This window comes from Geotrypetes seraphini, chromosome 13, assembly GCF_902459505.1.
Source record: "Geotrypetes seraphini chromosome 13, aGeoSer1.1, whole genome shotgun sequence".
Lineage (NCBI taxonomy): Eukaryota > Metazoa > Chordata > Amphibia > Gymnophiona > Dermophiidae > Geotrypetes > Geotrypetes seraphini.
The window spans coordinates 3,343,217-3,370,729 of record NC_047096.1 but is presented as its reverse complement, the minus strand read 5'-3'; the positions used below and the strand labels follow the sequence as shown (position 1 = coordinate 3,370,729).

The 27,513-nt window shown below is 46.8% G+C and overlaps 1 protein-coding gene across 2 annotated transcripts; it reads left to right on the top strand.

Moving 5' to 3' along the window:
- Positions 1 to 600: 600 nt before the first annotated feature.
- On the top strand, positions 601 to 26,668 carry SLC45A3 (solute carrier family 45 member 3). Of its 2 annotated transcripts, none has more exons than XM_033918627.1 (5): positions 601 to 842; positions 13,597 to 14,012; positions 18,544 to 19,374; positions 21,603 to 21,868; positions 24,674 to 26,668. In XM_033918627.1, the coding sequence occupies exons 2-5, from the start codon at positions 13,874 to 13,876 to the stop codon at positions 25,130 to 25,132; spliced, it is 1,695 nt and encodes a 564-aa protein (XP_033774518.1). In that variant the 5' UTR covers positions 601 to 842; positions 13,597 to 13,873; the 3' UTR covers positions 25,133 to 26,668. The 2 variants fall into 2 exon arrangements, with proteins under 2 accessions (XP_033774518.1, XP_033774517.1); XM_033918626.1 differs by having other exon boundaries at positions 13,597 to 14,045.
- Positions 26,669 to 27,513: the final 845 nt, after the last annotated feature.

The following is a 27,513-nucleotide window of genomic DNA, read 5'->3' as shown; positions in this document are numbered from 1 at the left end:
GGAAACAGAGACTGTGTCTGGATTCAAGAGAGCCTGGGATAGGTACATGGGATCTCTCGGAGAGAGAGAGAGAGAATGGTTACTGCGGATGGGCAGACTGGACGGGCCATTTGGTCTTTATCTTAAGTCATGTAAAAAAAAAAAAAATTCCACAGGTCCATAGGTGTAAGAAGGTTGAAGAACACTGATCAATGGCTTAAACCCTAATGAAATAATGTAATCCCTGGACATGGCCAGGCTCTTCTAAATTGTAAATGCATAACAATAGCCATCCATAAATATTCATAGAATGTAAGTTCACCAAATGAGCCTTAGCTGCCCTGGGTTTCTAGGGAGGTCTCCACTTGGGCTGAAACAAGGGGAAAAGAACTGAAGCCAGGAAAGGGCGCTCAGGGCTGCTAATCACGCGCGATATGGTTAACGCTGCTACTTTGCGCATTAGGCTGTATTGAAATGTAACAAGGGATGCAAGAGGCAACTGCGCGTTACATGGAGCCAGCCAGGTACCCCTGAATAACGCCTGCCTAGCGGAGTGATTTGAAAGCGCAAAGTGGCGCAGTGCGCATGCCCGGTGCCGCTTCGCTCGGACATTTAAAAGGCTGCAGCAGCACCCTGGGCGCAAAGCTCAGCCGGCAGGTCCCGGAGGGAGGGGCGGGCGGAGCGACCGACTTGTAGTCGCGATCCTCCTCTCGGCCGAGCTTCCCGGAAAGGGACAGCCGTGACTCAGAGACTTAATCACGGCTTAGCGAGGCTGGTTATTTTGGTCGGGCTGAAGTCAGACTTTCATGCGCCTTGAATCGAGGACTTAGCCCTCTCCTGCCTGGACTCGTATCTGCTGCCCGGTAAGACTCGCCCCGGAGGTGGCTGCACCTAGCTTAGACTCAGCCTAACCCCCTGGTTCCCCTTGAGACTCTGCTAATGGCCTTCAACAAGCATCAGCCCTCTGGCAAAATTGCTTTGTAGCTCGTGTGTGTTTGTCCGGCGGCTCTTTGAGCTTCTGTTCCCTTGACACCCTAGGCGACGCCTAGTGGGGGCTGGTTCAAAGGGAATCCCCCCCCCCCCTTATGAGTTGGTGGTGGTGCTTAACGCAGGTCACCTGGCTTCTTTCTTTCTGTCTGTCCTACGTAAAGATGACTGTCCCTCTGTCAAGAGAGGAAAGGAGGTTCCTCGTTGTCTTTAATGGTTATATACAGCATGTGGATGGGGCAGATTATAACTATTTCTAAAAGTAATAGTGAGAGAGTAAGTCTCGAGCTTTGCAAGTAGCTTTTTAGGTCAGGGCACTGCTGAGACCAGACGTTTGTTTACAGACATGAAAGATGAACTTCCTTATCATAGTCTTGGGGTATATAAGCTGCCCTGTGTGTGAACCCCTGAAGGTAGATTCAGTCATTTTGTTTAAACTGGCAAAAACCTTTGATAGTGGAAGAGGGAATGAATGAACGAATGAACATCCAGGGTGGGCTGCATTGGAGAACGTTCAGGAAGCGCAAAGCCCAAGAGAATCTTGTTCGGAGTTCTAGAGCTGGCAAGAATATGGTGAAAATGACAGTGGGGGCACTTTGAGCTCAAATTCCAGGTACCCAGGGCACAGGTGAGGACATGAGAGGGTACAGTAGAGAATGACACAGGGACAAATTTTTCCCCATTCCTGCAAGCTCAGTCTTCATCCGCACAAGCCTCGAACGCTTTAAAATCCTAAGTGGCAACATTCTAGAGCTGAGATTGTGATGTCATAATGCCTCATTCCACCAATGCCTAAGCTCCGTCCTGATCCGCACAAGCCTCAAATGCTTTAAAATCATGTGTTTGAGGCTTGTGTGGTTATGGCAGAGCTTACAGGAATGGGACAGGGACAAAACTCATGGGGCTGGAATGGGGAAACTGAGTTCCTGCGGGAGCAGGGACAAATGTGTCCCCGTGACATTCTCAAGAGTATAGTATAGGAGTTTTAGTGGCAAATGAAAGACACACCCATAAGAATTCATTCACCGGTGGGCAGTAAAAGCAAAAGGGTCCCCGAGAGACGGCAGCTCGGAGTTATGTGAAGGCTTTGGCAGGGATGCAGTGGAAGCTGTTTTTATATTGTCTGGATTGTGCCTGAAAGGTGGAAGTTATGATTCCTGTTAATAATAGGTTATTATCTCTAAAACTAGAAGTAGCTTCTTTTATTTTCATATAGCAAACGTTTTGTGCCAGCCCTTAACCCTGGTTTGGTGGAAACAGACCAGGTTCCCTCATTAGTAGAAGAATAATTGGAGGAAGAAAGAAATGAGATTCTTCTTCGTAATTGCTTTTCAAAGCACCTCCAGATATACATTTTGGACAAATTTCACAAAAATCAATTCCTGAAGATCCCGATACCTGTTCGATGCCCTTGTTCAGACTTGTGGGGAGGCTCTCTCGTACCTGAAGTAGTGTCTTGACGCTGGAAACCTGCTATTAGGAGAGAGACGCTGAGGACTACGTACGCAGGCTTGATGTGAGAAGCCTGCACTAGATCAATTGTCTTTTAGTTTCTTTTCTGATATTTTTCTGTCCCTGGGGAGCTCAATCGGAGATAATGGAGGGTTGAATTGAACCAGGCCTTCCTTTAAGTTAGTCCCCCATTACCGCCTATCTAAGTGGTTTACACTCAGACTTATATATAAGGGAGGGGAGTGTCACGGGATCTTAGAGGGTGCATAAAAATGTGAACTACAGTAGTTGATGGGAAAGAGAGGCGGAAAGTGAAGGAATCGAGGGATAATATTTCTCCATCTGCTCAGGCCCGTTCACCAACCACAACTGGGCTTTAGCATTGGGCCAAGGGATAAATAAATAAAATTGGAGATTCAAATGTAGAGGGATTTCAGATAAGAAGTTATACTTTATCAGTATTTTGAAGTGATTGAATCTCCTTTTGCTTCACACCATAGAGCAGTGTTAAAATAATCTAGTTGACTGGCTTAAGTGGTTCTTAAACCTGTCCTGGGGGACCCCCAGTCAGTCCCTAATGAGTATGCACGAGGCAGATTTGCATAGAATAAGGGGTGGCAGGCATGCAAATCTGCCTCGTGCATACTCATTAGGGACTGACTGGGGGGTCCCCCAGGACAGGTTTAAGAACCACTCTGACATTGAGCGGGGTTGCCTTGCAAATTAAAATTCTCGCTGTTCTTTTGGACAGGAACTTGAGTGGCCCGTGATTAAGTCTTACGTCAACCCTCCATCATTTAGAATATTGGTTCACTCCCTGATACTTACCCCCTCTTTTTACTAAGGTGCGCTAATCGCCAACGCGTCCATAGACTAGCATGCATGCATTAGCGTTTAGCGCTCGCTAATAGGTTAGTGCACCTTAGTAAAAGAGGGCCTTAGTACATTAGATTATTGCAATTCGGTCCATCTTGCAGGCCAACGGTCAAACTTAGATGACACAAAATTCAGCATGTCTGATTTTTAATTTAAAGAAATCTGATCATGGCGCTCCACTGGCTTCCATTTGAGGCCAGGATACTGTTTAAATTTGGAATCCTTTGCTACAAAGCTTTACATGGCCAAGCACCTGGGTACCTATTGGATCAATTTATGCTTTTCAACGTAGATCGCCCTTTACGGGTTACTTCTCCGCTGGGTCAGACCAGAGGTCCATCGCGCCCATCAGGTCCATGACCTGTAAAGTGATCCTTTGTCTGGAACCCTTCATTCCCCTTTTCCCTTCTATCTATTAACCTTTCATAATCCTATCTCTACCTCTATCTGTATCCCTCAAACCCCGAATCCTTCAGGAATTTCTCCAATCCCTCTTTGAAACCCTGTAATGTATTCTGTCCTATCACAACCTCCAGAAGCGCATTCCAGTGGCCACCACCCTCTGAGTGAAAAAGAATTTCCTAGCATTGGTTCTGAACCTGTCCCCTTTCAATTTCTCCAAGTGCCCTCTTGTTCTTGTGGTTCCCAATAGGCTGAAGAATCTGTCCCTCTCCACCTTCTCTATGCCTTTCATGATCTTGTATGTCTCTTTCATGTCTCCGCTTCTCCAGGGACAAGAGCCCCAGCCTTTCTAACTGTCTGCGTATGAAAGGTTTTCCATACCTTTTATCATTCTTGTCGCTCTTCTCTGAACCCTCTCAAGTATCGCCATGTCCTTCTTTAGATGTATGTGTTCCTCCTATGTCTGCAAGACATTCTTGCATGGAATGATTGCATATCGGGCAGCTAGCTGGGATTCTGAGCTTCATAATTTGTCTGCTTCTTCAGGTTTATATTTGCACTTTCAAAAGTTGCTGAAATCTACTTAATTTGTAAGACTCTTAGAGAACTAACGTCCATGATGGTTCTTTTGTAAATCACTGTTGTCCAGTCTCTTGGTTATGTAAACCGTATCGATCTGGAAGTTTTGCGGTTTAGAAATGTAATAAAAATGGACTAATTGCCCAGCTATCCAGCTGTGGTTTAACGGAACTTATGGGTCACTGAGGAATCTCTAACTCCAGGGGGCAGTGGAGAGCTGAAAAAGGAGAGCCCTGCTAGGCAGGTACAGCCGACGCTCAGCCGGAACTGCCTGTTTGTTTGGGAATGGCAGAAGAACTTTGATCCTGTGCACATCCAGTTGAGATGATTCAGTTTGTGACTACATGAGGGTAAACAGTGAGACGGCAATTAAAAGCTTGCTGGAGAACTCGGTTGATCAGAAGGTATATGAAAAATTAGAAATAAGCATAATTCTAAATGATATTGCCAACAAACTCGCAGTCCTGCTTGTTCTTTTGTGGCATCTCTGGACCGATGATCTCGTAGCAGAATAATCGGCTAGAGTGGCAGGCAAGAAAATCTCCATTTATTAAAAAAATTATTTTAAACCCGCTTATCCACAAATCTAAGCGAGGAATAAAATCACATTAAACAATACAAACCAAACCAAGCTCAAATTAACTAAAACAAACAAATTCAAACAATAATGCAAAATGGGGAACATGGAGTGTTATTAAGAAAAGAACAACCACAGCTCACACAGCCACATTACGCACCTCAAATAATGCAGCTTTCACCCCTTTTCTAAAAGACCACCAGCGCATTTTAGATTGGCGCAGAAGCAAAGGGAAAGCGTTCCATAGCACTGGTCCCTGGACAGAAGACATAGACTTATTCCCCGTATGCCTTACCACCGCTAAAGATGGAACCCCTAAAGACTGAAACTCACGCGAAGGACAACACCACTGCACTCCAAGAATTGATGACTGCTGCGCTGATATTCACGAGAGCTTAAAGCATGAACACAGAACAGGCCAACTGAAGAGCAGATCTCCATCTGTGTCCTGTGCAGGTATCGCACTGCCACATCTAAAGCATGAAGCGGTGGCAGATTTTTTTTATTTTTTTTTTTTGGGGGGGGGAGCAAGGCTGGAGGAGAAATTGGAAGACCAAAAACCAAAACTGCAGAACTTTTATGATGTGAGCAAACGTACATAAAAGCGTGTGGCACTGAGACAATAAACCATCAGCTTCTACTGCTAGGTCACCTTCACGTCGCCCTCTGTTCTTCCTCCGTCCCTCACCCCTACCTTTCCCCTTGAAGCTATCATTAGGACTTGCAAATGTATTTTGAAATTGTCTTGACCTGAGGAAAGAGGGTTCACCTCTGCAAGAGAGTCCAAAAACGTTTAGTCCAATTGCAAGATACCACCCAACTTTCCACTTGGCTTATTTACTGTTGAAGGCCCTTCTTCCTTCTTGTATTGTGTATGTATAATTTATGAATTGAAGATGGTTCTGTAATTCTGCCACTTCTTAGACACCTTTGAGGAGAAATATGACAGTAGGAGCCTCCCGAGGTGTCTTTAACCTTTTAGCTGATTGGAGCAATACCGCATTCGTCAATGGCAAGACACAACCAATGCATTACATTCCTTCAGTGATTGCATAGTTAAATTTGAGAGCCGCTCTCGCAGCGAAACAGGATTTCGGCTTCCAGCTATTGCTTCAACTTCCTCTTCTTTGGTGTCTTTGTGGTAGTGAGACACTAGTGTGGGAATAGAAGCTTTGGGTTTTGTAAGGAGTTTGGAGTACAGAGAAGTGAAACGAGCCTCGGCCGTGGCTGGGCCATCTTAAGCCTGCCTTTGCAGCTACCTTGAATTTTCCCCTAGTTCAAGCCTCTTACCTTGCTCCACCATCCCACACATGCAATAGACCTACGTCCTGCATCCGGCCACCGGTGCTTGTGAATGCATGATGGTGGGGACCATAGGCTACAGCTCTGTGGGTGCTGAGATCCTCCAGTATTGGCCAAGCTCCTTCACTCTATCCAAGGAGAGAGGATCTACATCGGACTCAATATTGAGCTTGGGGCAGGAAAACCCCCAGATATTCAATGCCAGGTCCAAGCCATGCACCAGCATTCGCAAAGCAGGTTGTCGGCAGCTGCCGGAAGTGATCCAGACAGGTTCCCATGTAATAACCTGGATACAGTTTACGAGGGTCTTTGTTGTCCTAACTCTGTTCAGAGACTTGACTTGGTTAGTAGCCTAAGTCCCAGCTCTGACACGCTGCCCCTGGACTGCCTAAAAAAATATCTGGATAGATCGCTATTTGCTATGTGTTGGTGAAAAATGGGTATGACCCAGCTGGCGAGAAAGAACTGGGTAGGAGCCCCTCTACCTGAATCTCACTTTAAATATCAATTTCCTTGTGCTTGGCACCTCTGATAGTGAAGTTTTTATAGGGGGTTTTCCCTTCTCTCCCAGGATCTGTGAACACCTCCGCTACATTCCATTCTTCTCTGTGCTGACAAGCAGAAACTGGACTCCCGCACGTCAGTACCCAGCACTGCCAATAAGCCATCCTGCTCCATCTCCTATAGATTTGAATAAATCTTTTGTATTACTCTTGGATGCTTATTACACCACTGTCGAGCAAAGGGAAGGGTCACGGGGTCAAACGGGCCCCGGAGCGCCCTGGGCCGAGAAGAAATGTGTTTGATGCATTTCTTGCTCTGGGTATCGTATTAGGATAAAGGAACCCTTAGAACTTCAAGCTGACATCCTAGATAAAGGGCTAATAAGGCTTCCAGAGAACAGAAAGACAAGACTGAAGGACGCACTGTTCGTCTTTTTCTGAAAAGAATCCGAGCTGCTTAACCTTCTTGAAGTCAGCCAGTGCCCCCAGGGCTGAGGCAAGAACCAGGAGCCCCTCCCTATCTGAGCAAAAATGTGCTTTTGAGAATTGTGGCCCCTCCCCTCACGACAAACATTCTGGTGGTCTTGCTGCAAACCTGGCTCTAGGGCTTGCTGGATTGGGAGAGAGAGGAACCCCCCCCCCCCAAACTCTCTTTGACTTCTCCCTGCTTGTTAAATTTCATTTGCTCATTCTTGGAGTTCCAGTTCCACTATGTGAGAGCTCTGCTTTGTGTTCTTGTGTCTTTTCATCACTTGCTCATTTGACACATTGAATTCAGCTAGTCGACTCTGATCCCCCCCCCCCAAAAAAAAAAAAAATCCAAGCAGCCTTCAAGAGCCTCTCTCCTTATGTTGGGAAGGCAAATCTGATCTTGGTTGCGCATGCCATGATAACATCAAGATTGGATTATGGTAATGCGGGCCACACTGATCTGACCAGGTCCAATTGATTTCCGAATGATGCAGTGAGGCTGTAAGCGATGACCACATTGCACCATTTTTGCAAAAAGCTTCACTGGCTACTAGAACAATGCAGAGCTACATTTTCAAACTCTGTCTGATTTTCAAGGCTCTCAAAGGAAATGGCCCAGAGTACTTGAAGAACAGAATCTCTCTCTACACCCCTTCAAGGTCACCAAGGTCCTCCCCAAGGAGTATCCCTAACCACAACCTCTCCCAAGGACATCGCACGAGCTTTCTCTTGAGTAGCCCCCACGCTCTGGCATGCACTCCCTGAAAGGCTTCACTTAACACAGAGCTTGGCTCTTCACCCAGGCCTTTAACGACTGCACACACTCATGTTCACCCACTCCTACCCTAGATGAGATAAAAATGATGGCAGATAAAGACCTGCCTGGACCTTCCGGTCTGTCCAACAGTCACATTCATTATCAAGGCAATCTTGAACCAACAATCCAGTATAGTAGAACACTTTACTTGCCAAGTCCCACTCTAAGATGTCTTCCCCTCCCCACCGAGAGATTCAATATGAATGGGGTATAAAATACGAGCTCCTGATCCACTAGGGTTACCATTTATTTATTCATTTCCGAGGGAGTTCAGAACGGTTTACATGAATTTATTCAGGTACTCAAGCATATTTCCCTCTCTGTCCTGGTGGGCTTGCAATTTAATGTACCTAGGGCGATGGAGGGATTAGATGACTTGCCCAGGGTCACAAGGAGCAGTGGGGGTTTGAACCCACAAACCCAGGGTGTTGAGGTTGTAGCTTTAACCACTGCACCACTCTAGAATATAATAAAAGTGAGCCATATAAAGGGCAATCAAGCCATTATGACATCACTGATGAGATTGGCTGTTAGGCATTGGTGGAATGAGGCATTATGACATCACAATACCAGCTCTGGTTATCAGAGGCTGAAGCATTTCCCCCCGTCTGTCCTGGTGGGCTCACAATCTATCTAATGTCCTTGGGGCAATGGAGGGGATTAGGTGTCTTGCCCAGGGTCACAAGGAGCAGTGGGGGTTTGAACCCACAAACCCAGGGTGCTGAGGCTGTAGCTTTAACCACTGCACCACAACATATAGCTCCAGAAAAAGGAGGAAGGATTGAGACATCAACATTTTGACTTTCAATGGAAGTAAACTCCGGATGTCTCGATCCAAATTCCTTTCCTGGAGCCATATAATAATAATATTAATAATAATAATAACTTTATTCTTCTATACCGCCACAATCTTGCGACTTCTAGGCGGTTTACAATCAAGAGTGCTGGACATTCAGTGAAATACAATAAGTAGATATTCAGAGGAAATACAGAGATCAGAGACCTCAGGAGGCAATAGTATAGAAATACAATTGGTAATACATTTGGTAACCCTAGATCCATCTTTGCTATTTTCAGGGCTCAGAAGAATGTCTGCCCTGCTACTCAGGAGCTTTCAAAACCTACTTCAACCCTTCCTGATCTGTCTTCCCACATATGGGACACAGACCATAGATGTCCATCTGACATGGGGGGGTCTCAAACCCAAACCCTTTGCAGGGCCACATTTTGGATTTGTAGGTACTTGGAGTTAATGTCTTATTAAAGAAATGACAATTTTGCATGAGGTAAAACTCTTTATAATTTATAAATGTTTCCTTGTTAAATTTGAATAAATACATAAAACTTCAGGACCTCTTGACAAAGAGAGAAATCCAAATTCGCAAGTGTTTGGCCTTTATCCTAGATGTAGGAGTTTTTTTAGTTTTTTTTTTTTAATGCAATTGATGATATGGCTATCAGTCTTCAAAGCTGCCCAACCTGTTTTCTCTGCACTGTGCCTCTGAGGCTTGAACCGAGCAGGCCGAGCCAGTCCTGCTGCTACGCCTGGCATTATGGCTTGTACGCCGCAGAGCTACAAGCCAGTGCATGCCAGAGCTCAAAGAAAAACAGGAGTAGGTAGGCCCAGTTTCAAGTAATGGAGCCTGGGCTTCATGGGATCCCAGTGCCATGTCCTGTACCTTGTGCCTTGCCCTATCTGAGCACCCTGTTCTCCCCAGAGGAAGCCTTTCTACTTCCAGTGAAGACAGAAACACGGTGCTCACTTTCTTCAAAAATAAAACCCCATAAAGGGGCTTCTGTGTTTCACACCAGATAGTGGGGGGAAAAAGCAAGAAATTTGCTTCAGTTCATTGAGACCTTGCAGGCACAGAGATTAGTACGAGGCGAGACTATCTGTTGACTTGTCCCTCTGTCAAGCTGTCCGATCTCTTTAAATCTGAGTCTGCTCAGGCCTTTGCTTTTGGAGTAGGATGTTTGCAGGGCTGAGAGAGTGGCACAATTCTGCTTGTCTTCAGAAGAGCAAATTTGGAAGAAGAGGGTGTCGGTTTCAAAGTTGGTGGCCGAAATATAAACAACCTGCGCTATGCAAATGATACAACGCTCATCACCAGCAGCAAAGAAGACAGGCTGTATCTACTGAGAAAAGTCAAAGCCGAAAATCATAACATGGGATTAGAACTGAACATAGACAAGACGAAGATCATGAACCCGGAAAATGATGAATGAAGATTTCGAGTTTGAAGGCAATTGAAATCCGTTCCAACCTCTAGTCTATCTCCTGGGCTCTTTTGTAAACAAAGAAGCAACTAGTAGGGAGGAAATACTCCAAAGAATAGCACTAGGTCCCTCTTCAATGAGACTCTCGACAAAGTATTCATAGGCAAGGAGGTAACACTCCAAATGAAGATTAGACTTCTCACACACTCATTTTCTCAGTGGTCAGTTATGGATGCGAAAGCTGGACACTATGGAAACAAGACAGAAAGAAGATAACAAGATTGGAGGAAAGGTCCATAGTCTGTAATTGAGAGAGTGGGGGAAGCCACTGCTTGCCCTGGATCGGTAGCATGGAATGTTGCTACTCTGGGGATTCTGGAATGTTGCTGCTCTTTGGGGATTCCACATGGAATGTTGCTACTCTTTAGGATTCCGGAATCTTGCTATTTTTCTGCCTGGAATCTTGATACTCTTTGGGGTTCTAGAATCTTCTGTTAACTCTTTGGGATTCTGGAATGTTGCTACTCCTTGGGTTATGGCCAGGTACTAGTGACCTGGATTGGCCTCCGTGAGAACGGGCTACTGGGCTTGATGGACCATTGGTAAGGCTGTTCTTATGTTCCTGCAACGTCTGTGAAAAGGCAGCCCTGCAAATATTACACCAGCCCTTGGAGCATGCCCAGTTGTCCAGAAAAGAGAATAATCGGGACTACAAAAACTTTGTGCTCCTAAATTACCTCACTTTGGTCAATGCGCAAAATATAGACTGAGCCTAACCAAAGACAGATGAGCCATTCCTGATACCCGAGTTGCTCCGCTGTGACCCACTCCCTATACTAATAGAATCCCATCTCCGCTACTCGGAACGCCATATTACGTGCATCATGTTAATATGTATGAACTCTGTTAGCTATGAAGAATTAGTGGTCAAAAGAGGGAGGAAGCGATTAACCAATAAGAAACTCAAATTTAAACCTAATCCACAGAATGGAGCAACTGCCCGAAACCTACACCTAGGTGTCTTTCTCTAACTTGCTCTCTTCAGTGGGAAAGAAAGGAGCAGTGTCTGTCTCTAGCTTGCCTTCCTGGGAAGGGGGGGGGGGCGGGGGGGGGGGCAGTGTGTGTATCTGCAGCATGTGGCTGTCTCTGTACACTTCTCCCTCCGAATTTGCGGTTTCAGCATTCATGGTTTCGATTATTCACAGTTTTTAGCTTGCTGGCTCCTCCCCCCAAATTACATCAGCTTGAATAGAGAAATCGCTGATTCCAAGCATTTACAGAGAAAATCGCCAATTCCCAGCGCTTTCTTCACCGTGTTATGCCTCTCCTTGAGTAACAGGCCAGGCCTCCCACCATGTTATTCGCGGTTTCACCATATTCACGATGGTTTTTAATAGAAAACAGCGAATAACATGAAAAAGTTATTCACGGTTTTTCTGTATTCGCGGGTCTGTTAATCCCCTATCACAGCGAATACGGAGGAAGACATGTACATAGTCTCTGGGGAATGACACGCAGGCAGGACAGGTAAATCACAAGGTGTAGGTCTTGGCACTGGTCTCCGCCCTCTGCTGTGATTTCCAGGCAGTGAGAGAGCTAAATAAGGCTTTCGTAGGGCTCCCTTTGCAGGTAGGTGGGAGGTGAGGGAATCTCGGTGAGTGTTGATCTGGAGCTGCTTTAGGAGGTTGGTATCTGGCAGTGGGACCTGCTACCTTTACTTTGCTGGAAAAGGATCGCCTTTTGCCTCTTTTGGGAGCCTGGCGCTGAGGAGGGTTTCTTTCAGAAGCCCTGAAGATCTCCTCTCCCTCTGGTCACATGGAGGTAACGGGTCAGGCACATTTTTACCTTTCAGTTTAGCTCTGTTCGCATAGGGTATCAAAAGGGGTGATTTTTATTTACCTGCATGAGTTACTCTTGTTTGCAGTCCGAATGTAGAAAGAAGTTGGTTCCTATACACCGCTTAGAAATTTTATAAGCATTTGTATCAAATGTTAAATAAACTTGAAACCAGTGAGAATCTTCTGCTCCCCTGTATCCCGTTCACGTGCCCCTCCTAAACCCTGTGATGCTAGACTTGGTGAGGTGTTGTGTTAGGACTGGGGAGTCTCAGAGAGAGAGGCTGTGAAGGGGACCAGTACAGGAAAGCAAAAGAGATGGAGAGACCCGCTACACCTCTGGGGCGGGGGCTGTGATCCAGGTGAGGACAGGAGGAGGGAAGACTGAAAAAAAATCAGGGCAGCAAGATAACGTTCTCTTTGTTCAGACATTCCTTACAGGCTCTGTCGTCTTCTTGTAGACAGAAGAGCAACTTCTGGTGCCCTCAGGCCTTGTGCGTTTTTTAAACTTCATAAAGCATGGTTCCCCAGGTCAGCGGCAGTGAAATATCCTGGGACAGGTAGATGAGGGGAAGGGACTGAATTGCAAGGGACTCCCACTTCCAGGCACTTTCAGTTCCAGGAGCTCTCCTTTCTCATTCCTGCCCTAGTTCTCATTTGGCTATAACCCTCGCTCTCAGCAGAGATTATTTTACTGAGCACTTTGCAGAGCCATGGGAGAAGTCAGACCAGGATTAGTTCAGGGCACAGAACAGCGAAAGCGATGAGAGACAGCAGTGCTGAGTCTCAACGCCGTTCCAAGTAACTTCCTGGAGCTGGTGCCAGGTGAATGAAACAATGAAGGCTGAACTTGCTACACTCCCAGGCTTCTCTAAGCACAGGGATAGTCAATGTGACACAGTCGCCTGCAGCCTGAAAGAAAACCATTAAGCCCAGTGGAAAGTCAGATTGTGGGTGTGTTTGGGAGGGGAAAGGTGATGGTAGTCATCGGAGTAACTCTGTAGATGGTGAGTAATGCTTTCCGTTCTGCACTGCTGGCGATTTTTGCATAAGTTGTGTTCAGAGAAAACTGGATTTTGATTAACTGGTGATGCCTTTATGCACAGAGGCCACCTGTGTGGTTTCAAATGCTCCTGAAGAGAACAGCTCTGGAGAATTCCTATGTTGACCTCAGATCTTGCAAAGTACTGGGCTCGTGTTCAGAGGAAGTTGGGGCCTGGGTAATTCGTACGAGTCTTCTCATGGCCTTCCTTGTGCCAATTTATCTGATAGATAATTTCATATTTGCAGTTAACTGTCATGGTGTAAACTTACCACAGTAAAAGGTTGTATCTATAAGTGATTTTTTTTTTCCAGAGAATCGTCGTAGCCTATCAAGTGGCTTCCTGGGTCAAGAGTTTGAGTAAGTCTGATATTAGGTTCCAGTTTTAGAAAGATGTTGAAGACTCAAATTATTTGATACATTTTATAAATGCTTAGAACTGAAAGGTATCGCGGTATATAAATGGATTTTTATGTTCTGCTCTGGTGCTGAGAAAGAATGCAATTTGGATAAATTCTCTCATGAATATCCTCCTCCCCCCTTTATTTTTTCTTTAGCATGTGGGATTAGAAGGTCAGTAAACGAAGGAGCAGCTGTGGCTACAAGAAACCTCTTCCTGGGATCCTGAACCCTACCACAGATATATGGTGCTTGCACTGCAAAATGTGGAATACGAGAGCCCCCCTCCTCCAAAGAAGAGAACCCTTTGCGGGGTGGCTGGTGCCATTTTGGGTTTGTGCATTGACCAACGGCCAAGGGCATGGACGTGTGACTGGGGAACTTGTTTGAATTGGCGGAGTTTGTGAAAGGACGGAGGACACGGAGACAGGCAGGATGCCTCAGAAGGACTCGGGTCAGGTGCCCCTCAAGAGCCTCGGTGCCCAGCTGCTGCTGGTGAACTCTTTCACTTGTGGCCTGGAGGTCTGCTTAGCTGTGGGCACAACCTATGTGCCCCCCCTCCTTCTGGAGGCAGGTGTGGAAGAAACCTTCATGACCATGGTTTTAGGTACAGGGAGACATTCTGGTTGGCATTTTGCACAAACTGATGTGTGTGACGCTTGCGTTGCTGCTGCGTGTGTGAGCACACTGATGCGCATATGACGCTTGGGCTGCTGCATGTGTGAGCACAGACTGTGATGCGCGTGTGACGCTTGCGCTGCTGCATGTGTGAGCACAGACTGTGATGTGCGTGTGATGCGCTGCTGCTGCTGTGTGTGTGAGCACAGACTGATGCGTGTGTGACACTTGTGCTTCTGCATGTGTGAGCACAGACTGTGATGTGCGTGTGACGCTTGCACTGCTGCTGTGTGTGTGAGCACAGACTGATGCGTGTGTGACACTTGTGCTGCTGCATGTGTGAGCACAGACTGTGATGTGCGTGTGACGCTTGCACTGCTGCTGTGCGTGTGAGCACAGACTGATGCGCGTGTGACACTTGCGCTGCTGCACGTGTGAGCACAGACTGTGATGTGCGTGTGACGCTTGCGCTGCTGCTGCGTGTGTGAGCACAGACTGATGCGTGTGTGACGCTTGCACTGCTGCTGCGCGTGTGAGCACAGACTGATGCGCGTGTGACACTTGCGCTGCTGCACGTGTGAGCACAGACTGTGATGTGCGTGTGACGCTTGCGCTGCTGCTGCGTGTGTGAGCACAGACTGATGCGTGTGTGACGCTTGCACTGCTGCTGCGCGTGTGAGCACAGACTGATGCGCGTGTGACACTTGCGCTGCTGCACGTGTGAGCACAGACTGTGATGTGCGTGTGACGCTTGCGCTGCTGCTGCGTGTGTGAGCACAGACTGATGCGTGTGTGACACTTGCGCTGCTGCATGTGTGAGCACAGATTGTGATGCGCATGTGACGCTTTTGCTGCTGCTGCGCGTGAGTACAGACTGATGCGCGTGTGACGCTTGTGCTGCTGCTGCACGTGTGAGCACAGATTGATGCGCGTGTGACGCTTGCGCTGCTGCTGCACGTGTGAGCACAGATTGATGCGCGTGTGACGCTTGCGCTGCTGCTGCACGTGTGAGCACAGATTGATGCGCGTGTGACGCTTGCGCTGCTGCATGTGTGAGCACAGACTGTGATGCGCGTGTGATGCTTGCACTGCTGCTGTGCGTGTGAGCACAGACTGATGCGCGTGTGACACTTGCGCTGCTGCATGTATGAGCACAGACTGATGTGCGCTCCTGCGCTGCTGCTGTGCGTGTGAGCACAGATTGATGCGCGTGTGACACTTGCGCTGCTGCATGTATGAGCACAGACTGATGTGCGCTCCTGCGCTGCTGCTGTGCGTGTGAGCACAGATTGATGCGCGTGTGACACTTGCGCTGCTGCACGTGTGAGCACAGACTGTGATGTGCGTGTGACGCTTGCGCTGCTGCTGCGTGTGTGAGCACAGACTGATGCGTGTGTGACGCTTGCACTGCTGCTGCGCGTGTGAGCACAGACTGATGCGCGTGTGACACTTGCGCTGCTGCACGTGTGAGCACAGACTGTGATGTGCGTGTGACGCTTGCGCTGCTGCTGCGTGTGTGAGCACAGACTGATGCGTGTGTGACACTTGCGCTGCTGCATGTGTGAGCACAGATTGTGATGCGCATGTGACGCTTTTGCTGCTGCTGCGCGTGAGTACAGACTGATGCGCGTGTGACGCTTGTGCTGCTGCTGCACGTGTGAGCACAGATTGATGCGCGTGTGACGCTTGCGCTGCTGCTGCACGTGTGAGCACAGATTGATGCGCGTGTGACGCTTGCGCTGCTGCTGCACGTGTGAGCACAGATTGATGCGCGTGTGACGCTTGCGCTGCTGCATGTGTGAGCACAGACTGTGATGCGCGTGTGATGCTTGCACTGCTGCTGTGCGTGTGAGCACAGACTGATGCGCGTGTGACACTTGCGCTGCTGCATGTATGAGCACAGACTGATGTGCGCTCCTGCGCTGCTGCTGTGCGTGTGAGCACAGATTGATGCGCGTGTGACACTTGCGCTGCTGCATGTATGAGCACAGACTGATGTGCGCTCCTGCGCTGCTGCTGTGCGTGTGAGCACAGACTGATGCGCGTGTGACACTTGCGCTGCTGCACGTGTGAGCACAGACTGTGATGTGCGTGTGACGCTTGCGCTGCTGCTGCGTGTGTGAGCACAGACTGATGCGTGTGTGACGCTTGCACTGCTGCTGCGCGTGTGAGCACAGACTGATGCGCGTGTGACACTTGCGCTGCTGCACGTGTGAGCACAGACTGTGATGTGCGTGTGACGCTTGCGCTGCTGCTGCGTGTGTGAGCACAGACTGATGCGTGTGTGACACTTGCGCTGCTGCATGTGTGAGCACAGATTGTGATGCGCATGTGACGCTTTTGCTGCTGCTGCGCGTGAGTACAGACTGATGCGCGTGTGACGCTTGTGCTGCTGCTGCACGTGTGAGCACAGATTGATGCGCGTGTGACGCTTGCGCTGCTGCTGCACGTGTGAGCACAGATTGATGCGCGTGTGACGCTTGCGCTGCTGCTGCACGTGTGAGCACAGATTGATGCGCGTGTGACGCTTGCGCTGCTGCATGTGTGAGCACAGACTGTGATGCGCGTGTGATGCTTGCACTGCTGCTGTGCGTGTGAGCACAGACTGATGCGCGTGTGACACTTGCGCTGCTGCATGTATGAGCACAGACTGATGTGCGCTCCTGCGCTGCTGCTGTGCGTGTGAGCACAGATTGATGCGCGTGTGACACTTGCGCTGCTGCATGTATGAGCACAGACTGATGTGCGCTCCTGCGCTGCTGCTGTGCGTGTGAGCACAGATTGATGCGCGTGTGACACTTGCGCTGCTGCACGTGTGAGCACAGACTGTGATGTGCGTGTGACGCTTGCGCTGCTGCTGCGTGTGTGAGCACAGACTGATGCGTGTGTGACGCTTGCACTGCTGCTGCGCGTGTGAGCACAGACTGATGCGCGTGTGACACTTGCGCTGCTGCACGTGTGAGCACAGACTGTGATGTGCGTGTGACGCTTGCGCTGCTGCTGCGTGTGTGAGCACAGACTGATGCGTGTGTGACACTTGCGCTGCTGCATGTGTGAGCACAGATTGTGATGCGCATGTGATGCTTTTGCTGCTGCTGCGCGTGAGTACAGACTGATGCGCGTGTGACGCTTGTGCTGCTGCTGCACGTGTGAGCACAGATTGATGCGCGTGTGACGCTTGCGCTGCTGCTGCACGTGTGAGCACAGATTGATGCGCGTGTGACGCTTGCGCTGCTGCTGCACGTGTGAGCACAGATTGATGCGCGTGTGACGCTTGCGCTGCTGCATGTGTGAGCACAGACTGTGATGCGCGTGTGATGCTTGCACTGCTGCTGTGCGTGTGAGCACAGACTGATGCGCGTGTGACACTTGCGCTGCTGCATGTATGAGCACAGACTGATGTGCGCTCCTGCGCTGCTGCTGTGCGTGTGAGCACAGATTGATGCGCGTGTGACGCTTGCGCTGCTGCTGCACGTGTGAGCACAGATTGATGCGCGTGTGACGCTTGCGCTGCTGCTGCACGTGTGTGAGCACAGACTGATGCATGTGACGCTTGATTGTGATGCGCGTGTGACGCCTGCGTTGCTGCTGCATTTTTTTTAAACCTGTGGAAATTCAGAATGTATAACATTAGCAGCCCAGAATGCACAGCTGCTTCTAGAAGATAACATAAAACCAGCACATTTACAATTGATTAAAACTATCCAATAATCACTTTCCAAATTTAGTTTTAATTTATCGTTTAGCGACTCATTTGGCCACCTGGTAGGAACGTAGATTTGTTACATATCTTTTTTTATACTTTCATTCCTTTCCTGATGGAAAAACGAAATTTGTAAAGTTTATTTTGGTAAAGAAAATGAAAGATGATTTTATAGCAAACACATCCCTGGCCTGAAGTGGGAGTCTGGTAAAAACACAAAAGATGCTGAAATATCCAACGCACTGCAGAATTTTGGATAATTTGTAACTTTTGGAAATTTTAATAGGAACTTGCAAAGTATATAATATTGCAATAATCTAGAATACTTAATAAAAAGAGATTGTAGCAATAATTGAAATGGTTAAGGTTCAAAATAAGAACGAATGGACCTTCCTTTCGAACTACCAAATCTACTTGCACACTAGATGCACATCTCCTTATGAGAGGCATAGAGGGATATGGGTAACTAAAATGACGCCAGGGCCTCTGCGTTTGCGGATCACCGGACTTGATGGACCGAAGGTCTGATCCGGAGATGGCGCTTCTTATGTTCTTTGATAAATTCCAATCTAATTGGACCCCTAACATTTTTGTTGGAATAATGATGTAATTAATGCCTTTTAATTGTAACTTTTTTTTTTTTCTTTATTTAATTTTAACTTAACTGGCCACCCAATCGTGTATAAACAGTAAAACCTTTGTCTGTCCAAGATACTTCTAATGGGGAATATTGGGGGAATATCATCTGCATAAATACAGTGTAAGATTTGTAATTTCTTTGCAGGTATTGGGCCTGTCCTTGGTCTTCTCTTTGTTCCATTGATTGGTTCTGCTAGTGATCGCTGGAGAAGCCGCTATGGCCGAAGACGGCCCTTCATCTGGCTTCTGTGCCTGGGGGTCCTCCTGGGCCTTGTCATAATCCCACACGCCAGCCGCCTGTCTGCGTTCTTTAGCCACGGCTCCAGCAGTATGAATATGACCTTTCTCATCTTTGGGATCTGCATTCTGGATTTCTGCGGCCAGGCCTGCTTCACCCCTCTGGAGGCCTTGCTCTCCGACCTCTTCCAGGATGCTGACAACTGCCGGCAGGCCTTCTCCATGTATTCCTTCATGGTCAGTCTGGGTGGCTGCATTGGCTACTTGCTTCCAGCTATTAACTGGAAACAAACTGTTTTGGCTACTTATGTTGGTGGTCAGGAAGAATGCCTGTTCAGTCTGCTGGTGCTCATCTTCCTGGGCTGTACACTGGCTACCCTGTTTGTGAAGGAGGAGGTGCTGGAGCCGCCAATGGAGCTTCGGGATGAGCGAGCACTGAAGGACTTGCCCCGGCCCTTGTCCGTCGGCTGTTGCTTCCCTAGCCGCCCCTTGCGGCTGCTTTTCTGGGCCTGGCATGTTCTCCTGGCGCTAAGGAATGTATGTACACTGTTCTCACAGTTGCATAGCCTCTGCTGCCGCATGCCCATGGTCATTCGCCGCCTCTTTGTGGCCAAACTCTGTAGCTGGATGGCACTCATGACGTTTTTGTTGTTTTACACAGATTTTGTGGGGGAGGGGCTGTACCAAGGGCTGCCCAGGGCCCAGCCAGGGACTGATGCCAAACGGCAGTACAATGAAGGTAAGAAGCGCAATGGATGTTTACTCTGATGAAAGGACGCTAATTAGATGCCTGCACAAACTCCAGAGCTCAATAGATGGGTAGGAAGAGGAATCCATGATTGGGACAGAGCTCTCTTCCAGATAGCATCTAGGCCAGTGGTTCCCAACCTTGTCCTGGAGGACCACCAGGCCAGTCGGGTTTTCAGGATAGCTCTAATGAATTTGCATACGAGAAATCTGCATATAATGCAGGTGCCAGGCATGTAAATCTGTTCCACGCATATTCATTAGCGCTATCCTGAGAACTCGACTGGCCTGGTAGTCTTCCAGGTCAGGGTTGGGAGCCACTGATGTAGGCAATGGGTTTTCAACCCAGTCCTTAGGACATGCCCAGAATTAATATGCATGAGAGAAATTTGCATGCATTACCTCCTGCACATTCATTGTGGATATCCTAAAAACTCAAGGTCTGGGTTGAGATCCCCAGATCTAGGCCCAGCCATTGACGGCCACCAACAAGTCAGGTTTCAGGATCTCTGTAACGAATATTAGCATTCCTGCTGCTTTCATTGTATGCAAATCTGTTTCATGCATATTCATTGGGGATATTCTGAAAACTTGAGCTGTTGGGTGACCTGAGAGATGCCAAGTTACCTAATTCCAGGCTGTAGACTTTTTGGCCAGTCCTGCTTTTAAATGTACATCCCATAGCAGTGTGGGATTAGTAGTGCCTCATGCTGTCCAGTGAAATGCAACAGTATGGGATGTTCCAAAATCTCCAGCCTGGAATGGAGTAACTTGGCATCTCTCTGACCTAGGCCTCTAGTTCCCAAACATGTTCTGGAGGAGCCCCATCCAGTCAGGTTTTCAGGATATTTGCAATGAATATTCGACTTACGTTTTCAGGGTATCCCTAATGCATTGGCATGAGCTAGATTTGCACACACATCTGTCTCATGTCTGCTCATTATCGATATGACTGGCTGGGGTTCCCCAGAACAGATTTGGGAACTATCAATCGGGGAAAAATAAATACGATCATGTCACTCCATTACTGAGGGCTTTGCACTGGCTTCCGACATATTGGAGAATTCAATTTAAATGTGTAAATGTGATTTTTAAAAGTTTATATGGGATTTTTCCCGATTATTTCCACTTTCTTTTAACTCTAATCGTTTTGATTCTATGAGAAATTTATGTATATATAAGCTACTATTCCCCCTCCCCCCCCCCATTAAAGGGATTCAAACTTTAAGCGGATTTTCACATTCCTTAGCCTTTGCAATGGTGAAGATCTGGAATGATATTAGAACACTTGCCTCATTGTCTAGCTTTACCTTTTTCCTCATTTTGGGTTGCATAGCCATAGACCATCCAGAGAAACTAGAAACTTCTACTTTTTTGCTTATCCAAAAATTAGACCTTCTTAGATAGGACCCTAGCAACAATCTTGGTTAGGTAAATGTAATCAGCAAGCTATGTTATCCTATTGCAGTTTTCGGAAATTAAGACCACTTTGTTCGATAAGTTTATTACTTAGTGAGTTTTATTATTGAAATTCTATTTTACAAATATTTGTATTTTTACTGTATTATTGTATTTCACTGATTGTTCAGCTCTTTTTAGTATAAACCGCCTAGAACTTTTGGTTATGGCGGTATAAAAGAATAAAGTTAATATTAAAAACTTTTTTTTTTTTTTTTACAAAATACCTTACAAATAACTGTTATAAAATGATCAGCTAAACATTTTATGTTATCTACTGATCCTCCTTGTCTGGAAGGAGGGGGATGGGGATAGGGGACTAGAGAAGAACTGGCACAACAGTGAGGGGAAAAGGGGCAGAGGTTTTAGCTTTATTAACCACCTTTCTTCATTAAACATCAAAGTGGTGCACAGTGACAAATTAGGTAGAGGCAATTTTAGTTCAACAAAACGCAATGACAAGGGTTAAGACCCACAAAGATAGTTAACAGAGCGATGTGGAGGTACCGGCTAACTGGAAGGGATGAGAGTAGCAGGGAGTGAGGTCATGGAGCAGTTCCGTTCCTCACTATTTCTGAGGCCAGAGACCACATGTAGCAAGTGCCGTAATCTCAACTCCCTGAACCAAAAGTCCCCCATTTAAGGAAGGCACTAGGGGTGCACCCCCTGGAGAACTTCCTGCACGGTGTTGGCTGGAGTTGTGCATCTCTGTCCGTCTGGGTCCCCAGCACACCTGACGTGGCTTCTCTCTCTCCTTTTCAGGTGTCCGCATGGGAAGTCTGGGACTCTTCTTACAATGTGCCGTTTCTATCCTCTTCTCCACCATCATGGACAGGCTGGTGACAGGATTTGGGACCCGAACTGTTTACCTGGCCAGCGTGGGGCTCTTTCCGCTGGCAGCCTGCATCATGTGCCTTTCACACAGTATTGTCATCGTTACCATGTCGGCAGCCCTGACGGGTGTCACATTCTCTACACTTCAGATCCTTCCGTACACCTTGGCAACACTGTATCACCATGAGAAGCAGGTAAGAGTGTGGCAACAGAGCCCCAGATGAAATACACGTTAGATTGTAATGTCTTGTGACAGCTTCTGGGATATCTTTACCAAGGAGCTTCAACAGTGCTAAAATACAGTAGTTTCATATTTTATTATTGAAATTATCCTAAGGGACAAGCCCAGGCTTCCTGTGTACACGGAATGTCTTTGTGTTTGAAAAAGGGTAATGCTGATAGTGAACAGAACAGCAGCATCTCCGAAGCACTGAGCGAACCAATAGTGAGATTAAATCCAATGGAAAGGAGCAGAGCAAGCCTGGTCTTCAAAGCCCACTTTAATAGCAACCAATGATGAAAACCATACATAAAACAGTTTTGTCTATTATAAGGACATCTGGCAAATTAACAAACCAAAAGTGAAAGCTAAATCTGTGGGATACAAGGTTAAGGAAACCTTATTGCACATAAATAAATAATAAAAAAAAAACATAAATAAATAATAAAAAAAAAACATAAATAAATAATAATAAAAAAAAAAAAAGGAAACCTTATTGCACAGTGATCGTCCTAGGCAAGGAGCTGCCAGGTGTTATGACAGACAAGACTTTTTAATAGCAGCCAATGAGAGAAAAAAAACATGCATAAAAGTGGGTTTTGAAGACCAGGCTTGCTCTGCTCCTTTCCACTGGATTCTGCTGTTGTTCAAGCAGAGGTGGTGGCCGGTATATTAGCCTAAAAAAAAAAAATAAACAGTGTAAAAAAAACCAAAAACAAAAAACTGTCTTCCCAACTTTACACTACAAAAACTGAACTATCTGTATCTCCTCAGGAAAGAAATATTTCACTTTATAAAAAATCTGATCTCAAAATCTAAAAGTTGCCCAGTCACTATTTTACTTTCCTCGCGGATGTCGCATCCGGAGGAATCGACCTGCAACGTGGGATAAACCAATTTATTACTTCTGTTTTTTGAAATTGAATTTTTATTTGCACAATAGAACAGTGGTTCCCAACCCTGTCCTGGAGGAACACCAGGCCAATTGGGTTTTCAGGCTAGCCCTAATGAATATGCATGAAGCAAATTTGCATGCCTATCACTTCCATCATATGCAAATCTCTCTCATGCATATTCATTAGGGCTAGCCTGAAAACCCGATTGGCCTGGTGTTCCTCCAGGACAGGGTTGGGAATCACTGCAATAGAAGATATGTTACTTGCAATCTCATCTCCTCGTTAGAGTTCTAGGTGGGTTACAAGCAGCATATTGCGATATGGAATTCTGTATAGAGTTAAAACATATTACAAAGAATTATACATGCTTCCATAAATGTATCAAATTGTGCATAGAGTCTGGGGCAGGGGTAGGCAATTCCAGTCCTCAAGAGCCGGAGCCAGGCCAGGTTTTCAGGATATCCACAATAAATATGCATGAGATAGATTTGCATCTCAAGGAGGCAGTGCATGTAAATCCATCTCATACATATTCATTGTGGATATTCTGAAAACCTGACCTGGCTCCAGCTCTCGAGGACCGGAATTGCCTACCCCTGGTCTGGGGTAATAGATCAAAGAAAGCAGCTGACCCATTAACATTGCCTTTATTTCGAGTCAGTTGGATTAGTCTGAGTCTCTTTGGACCCCTGGTAGGGATTTCACCTTGGTATATATCAGGCCTACACAACTTCGGCCCTCACCAGACCAGGTTTTCAGGATTCCCAAATGAATATGCATGAGATCAATATGCATACAATAGAAGCAGTGCAGGCAAATAGATCTCAGGCAAATTCACTGGGGAAATCCCGAAAACCCGACTGGATTCGGCCCTCGAGGGCCGGAGTTGTGTAGGCCTGGTATATCCTGTGGTTGTGCAGATTATGGTGGGATGTGAGTTGCTAACATGTCAACTTCTAGAAAATTTCTCAAGCCCTGTTCACAAAGGGGGACTAACAAAGGCAAGTTAGTTAACCTTTTCAGTCCATTTTCATAAGCACTTCAGAAGTTCCAAAATGAATGTCAAGCTCCAATAATGGTTCCAGTCTAATCTTTCTGCTGGGTTGTATTTAATGCCTTTCTTCAGGGTCTTTCCTTATGGCCTGTCTTTCTGTTTTTCCTCTTTCCTGTCACTCTCAGAAGATATAGATGAAAGGGACAGGGCAGCTCAGCCGCTCTTGTAACGTAGTGAGGAGTCAGCGGGCCAGGACTAGCCCAGTCAGAGACGTCGGGCCCAGGGTTTTGTAAGTGTGACACTGCATGCATTGGCTGGGGCTCCTTCGTCTGCCTCCCCCTTCTGGGCCAGAGATCAGGGGCTGCTGGTTGGCCCGTTGGTGTATTAGTGATTTGTGTGTGTGTGTGTGAGAGATCCTTGTTGTATGTCACTGGGTTAGGATGGACTTTTACCCATGATGCTCAGGCCTGTATTCTCTGAGGTCATATTGTCTCTGCTGCATCCCCAGTCCTGGGGACATAATTAAACACAGAAAATCTTCAGCAGCTGAAAAGGAAATCCAGGAAATTTACTATTCCATAGTACAAATTATGCACAAAAGCTGTTTCTATTTCCTTAAGCTTTTCTGCCTTCTAGCCTGTCTGTCTGCTTTAGACTTCTTTTTTCCAAATTTGCTCTGATTGTATTTTGTTTTAATTGTGAAGTAAGCCTCTCCCAGGGGCAGCTCTTGACAGTTAAAATCCTTTGCCTGAAGAGGCTCCAGTGAATTAACCTGCAGCCCAGAATGAAATACTAATAAGCTGGTTTGTGATCTGATTTGAGCATTCTTCTGTTTTGGACACTTATGTCTTGTGTCATTTCTTCTTTCTTGGCTTGTTTTCTGTTCTAGACATTTTTACCGAAATGCAAAGACGTGAAAGATGAAGCAGTGCTGAAGGAAACCAAGCCGGCATTCCTGAAAGGACACCTTTCCAGTCCCAAGGTGTCCTATCCCAATGGACATGGGGGGCCCCTCTTCACCCCCCCGCCTGCTCCTCCAGCCTCGGATCCCTCCCTGTGCCTTGCCTCCCCTTGTGAGGTCTCCATGAAGATTGCAGGAGGCTCAGAGCTGAAGCATTCAACGCCAAACAGGGGCATTTGTCTGGACCTTGCCATTCTGGACAGTGCCTTTCTCCTTTCACAGGTGGTCCCATCACTGCTCATGGGTGCCATTGTTCATGTTACACATTCGGTGACTGCCTACATGGCCTCTGCTGCTGGGCTTGGACTGGTGGCCATTTACTTTGCAACCAAGGTGATTTTTGATAAAAGTGACATGGCCAAGTACCGAAAGTCCATAACAACCTAGGGTGCACTTTCAAGAATGTCTCCTCCTGTTCTGTGTCCCTGGTAGGGTTCCTGGACTGTAGGAATCCTGCAAGGTTAAGGACATGGGAAAAAGAGGGTCCAGGCACTTTCTAATCATACATGGTCTTTTTTTGTGCAATCATGAGGCAGCTTTCAAGATCATCTTAAATTTGTCAGATTTCCATAGTAGGAGAGGTAATACCACGGTAGCATTTGGAAAATTAGTGTTTTGTCTTATTGGATATAACATTTTGGGATGAAGGCTGGAGGCTGTGTTGCCTCGTCTGGCTCTCCCTTTGCTTCGGTTCATTCTTCTAAGACACCCACGGAGTTCATAAAGCTTAAGGCGTGTTGACGAACGGAGTCTGATTTAAAGCTTTGAAGTGGAGGATCTCCGCAGTATTAAGTTATAGAAATGCTTTCTACTGTAGCTTGAGAATCCATTCTGCTCACCCCACCTCTTACAAAAAAGGAGGTGAATCTTTTGCAGCCCTAGCTCTCGCCCTCCTCCTCCCTCTCCAGTTAACTCAGGTTGGGTGCCGGGAGATGTCTTCTAACCCTCATAGCTCTGTGTCCAAGGAAAAGGGGTGAAAGTCTTCTGTATTTCACGTCTTCTGTCAGCTTTCTTGCTATCTGTCCTGTCCCGTCCCACCCCAGGTCCAAAGAGGGAGGTGCCATACTGAAGAGGGTTCAAGGGGTAATATCTGTGAAACAGTTAACAAAGCACTAGCACACTACCTTGAGGCTTTGGCTGGCTGACCTGAGGTCCATTAAAAGAAAGGGCCCCACCCTTGTTAGGAAAGCAAACAGCCTGTTGAAGCAGGAAGAGCCAAGCCAGAGAAGGGTAGATTTGAAGGTTTCATTTCCTCAAATTCTGCCACAGGAGAAATGGCCTCATTGTGCTGACTCCCTACTCTGGCAGAACCAGACTGGCTACAATTTGGTCCTTGCTAGTAACTCACAGCAGATCATGTAGCTGTAAAGCCCACGAGTGAAGTCCATCCCTTGTTATGTGCAAAACAAACGCAGTTGGAGAAAGCAGGGACAGATGTTGGTCAATGCCGAGAGAGGAAGAGACGGCATATGCTTTCAGCATGGATTTCCAGAAGGGGGCCGAACTGGTCTGTGCCAGGCAGCCTTCTTTGGCCTGAATGGCTAAGGATTTTCCCTCAATCGGTACTGAATAGAACAGGCATCCTGGTAATTGTTTACAGATCAACAGTTTTATTTAAATGTATTGATTTGGAATTTACTGATTTATTGAAATCAAAGATCTGACTTTCGGAGGCAGGGATTCTGCCATTAATGAAGTGAATCATCCCTTCTCCTCTTGCTAACTTGATTATAGTTTATGTCCGGGAAAAGAAGGGTAATTGTGATTTTGTTGGAATATGTGCAGATTATTGTGAAATGTGTCTTTCAGGAAGGGGATTTTTATTTGTGTTTCTGAATACTCTGCTCTTTGCAATATGCTCATCCTATATTTATTGAACAGGAGAAATGTCCTAAAGTGTAAATAAACCACATATAAAGTTTGGTGCTTGTGTTCACCTGGGATGGGATTCTGACCTTGAGTTTGAATTAGGAGCTCCCAATCCAGTCCCTGGGCTACATCCAGCAAATCATCTTTTCAGGATACCTACCATTATATGCAAATTTATCTCATGCATATTCATGGTGGGTATCCTGAAAAGCTGTCCAGGTTAGAGAATGACACAGGAACAAATTTATTCCCATCCCCACGAGTTCTTTTCCTATCTCTGCCCCATGCCAGATAACTATGTCCTCATCCGCACAAGCCTCAAACGCTTTCAAATCCTAAGTGGCAACATTCTAGAGCTCAGATTGTGATGTCATAATGCCTCATTCCACCAATGCCTAAGCTCCGCCCTCATCTGCACAAGCCTCAAACGCTTTAAAATCATAAGTGTGCCCCAAAGACTGGTTTGAGAACCCCTGGTGCAGATGATTAAAGCTCAGATGATGACCGTGTATTTCCTTTCTGCTCGTTCTATCCATTTATCCCCCTGGTTTACGCTACTGCTAATGTGACTAAGTCATAGGGAGACTTCTACACTCTTCTAACATACCTCTCTCCTTTACAAAGCCGCGTTAGCGTTTTTAGCACTGGCCAGCAACAGCTCGGACACTCGTAGGAATTCTGAGCGTTAGAGCTGTAACTGCAGCAGCCGGCACTAAAAACACTAGCGTGTCTTTGTAAAGGAGGGGGTATGTTAGGAAGACCACATTTATCATCTTCTCTTCACTCTCATTCTTTCCAATGTCTGCCTCTTTCTCCCCATTCCATGCAGCCTGAGCCCCCTTCTCTCCTTGATCCAGCATCCCCCTTCAGTATGCCCATCTTGCCTCTTTTCCAGGCTC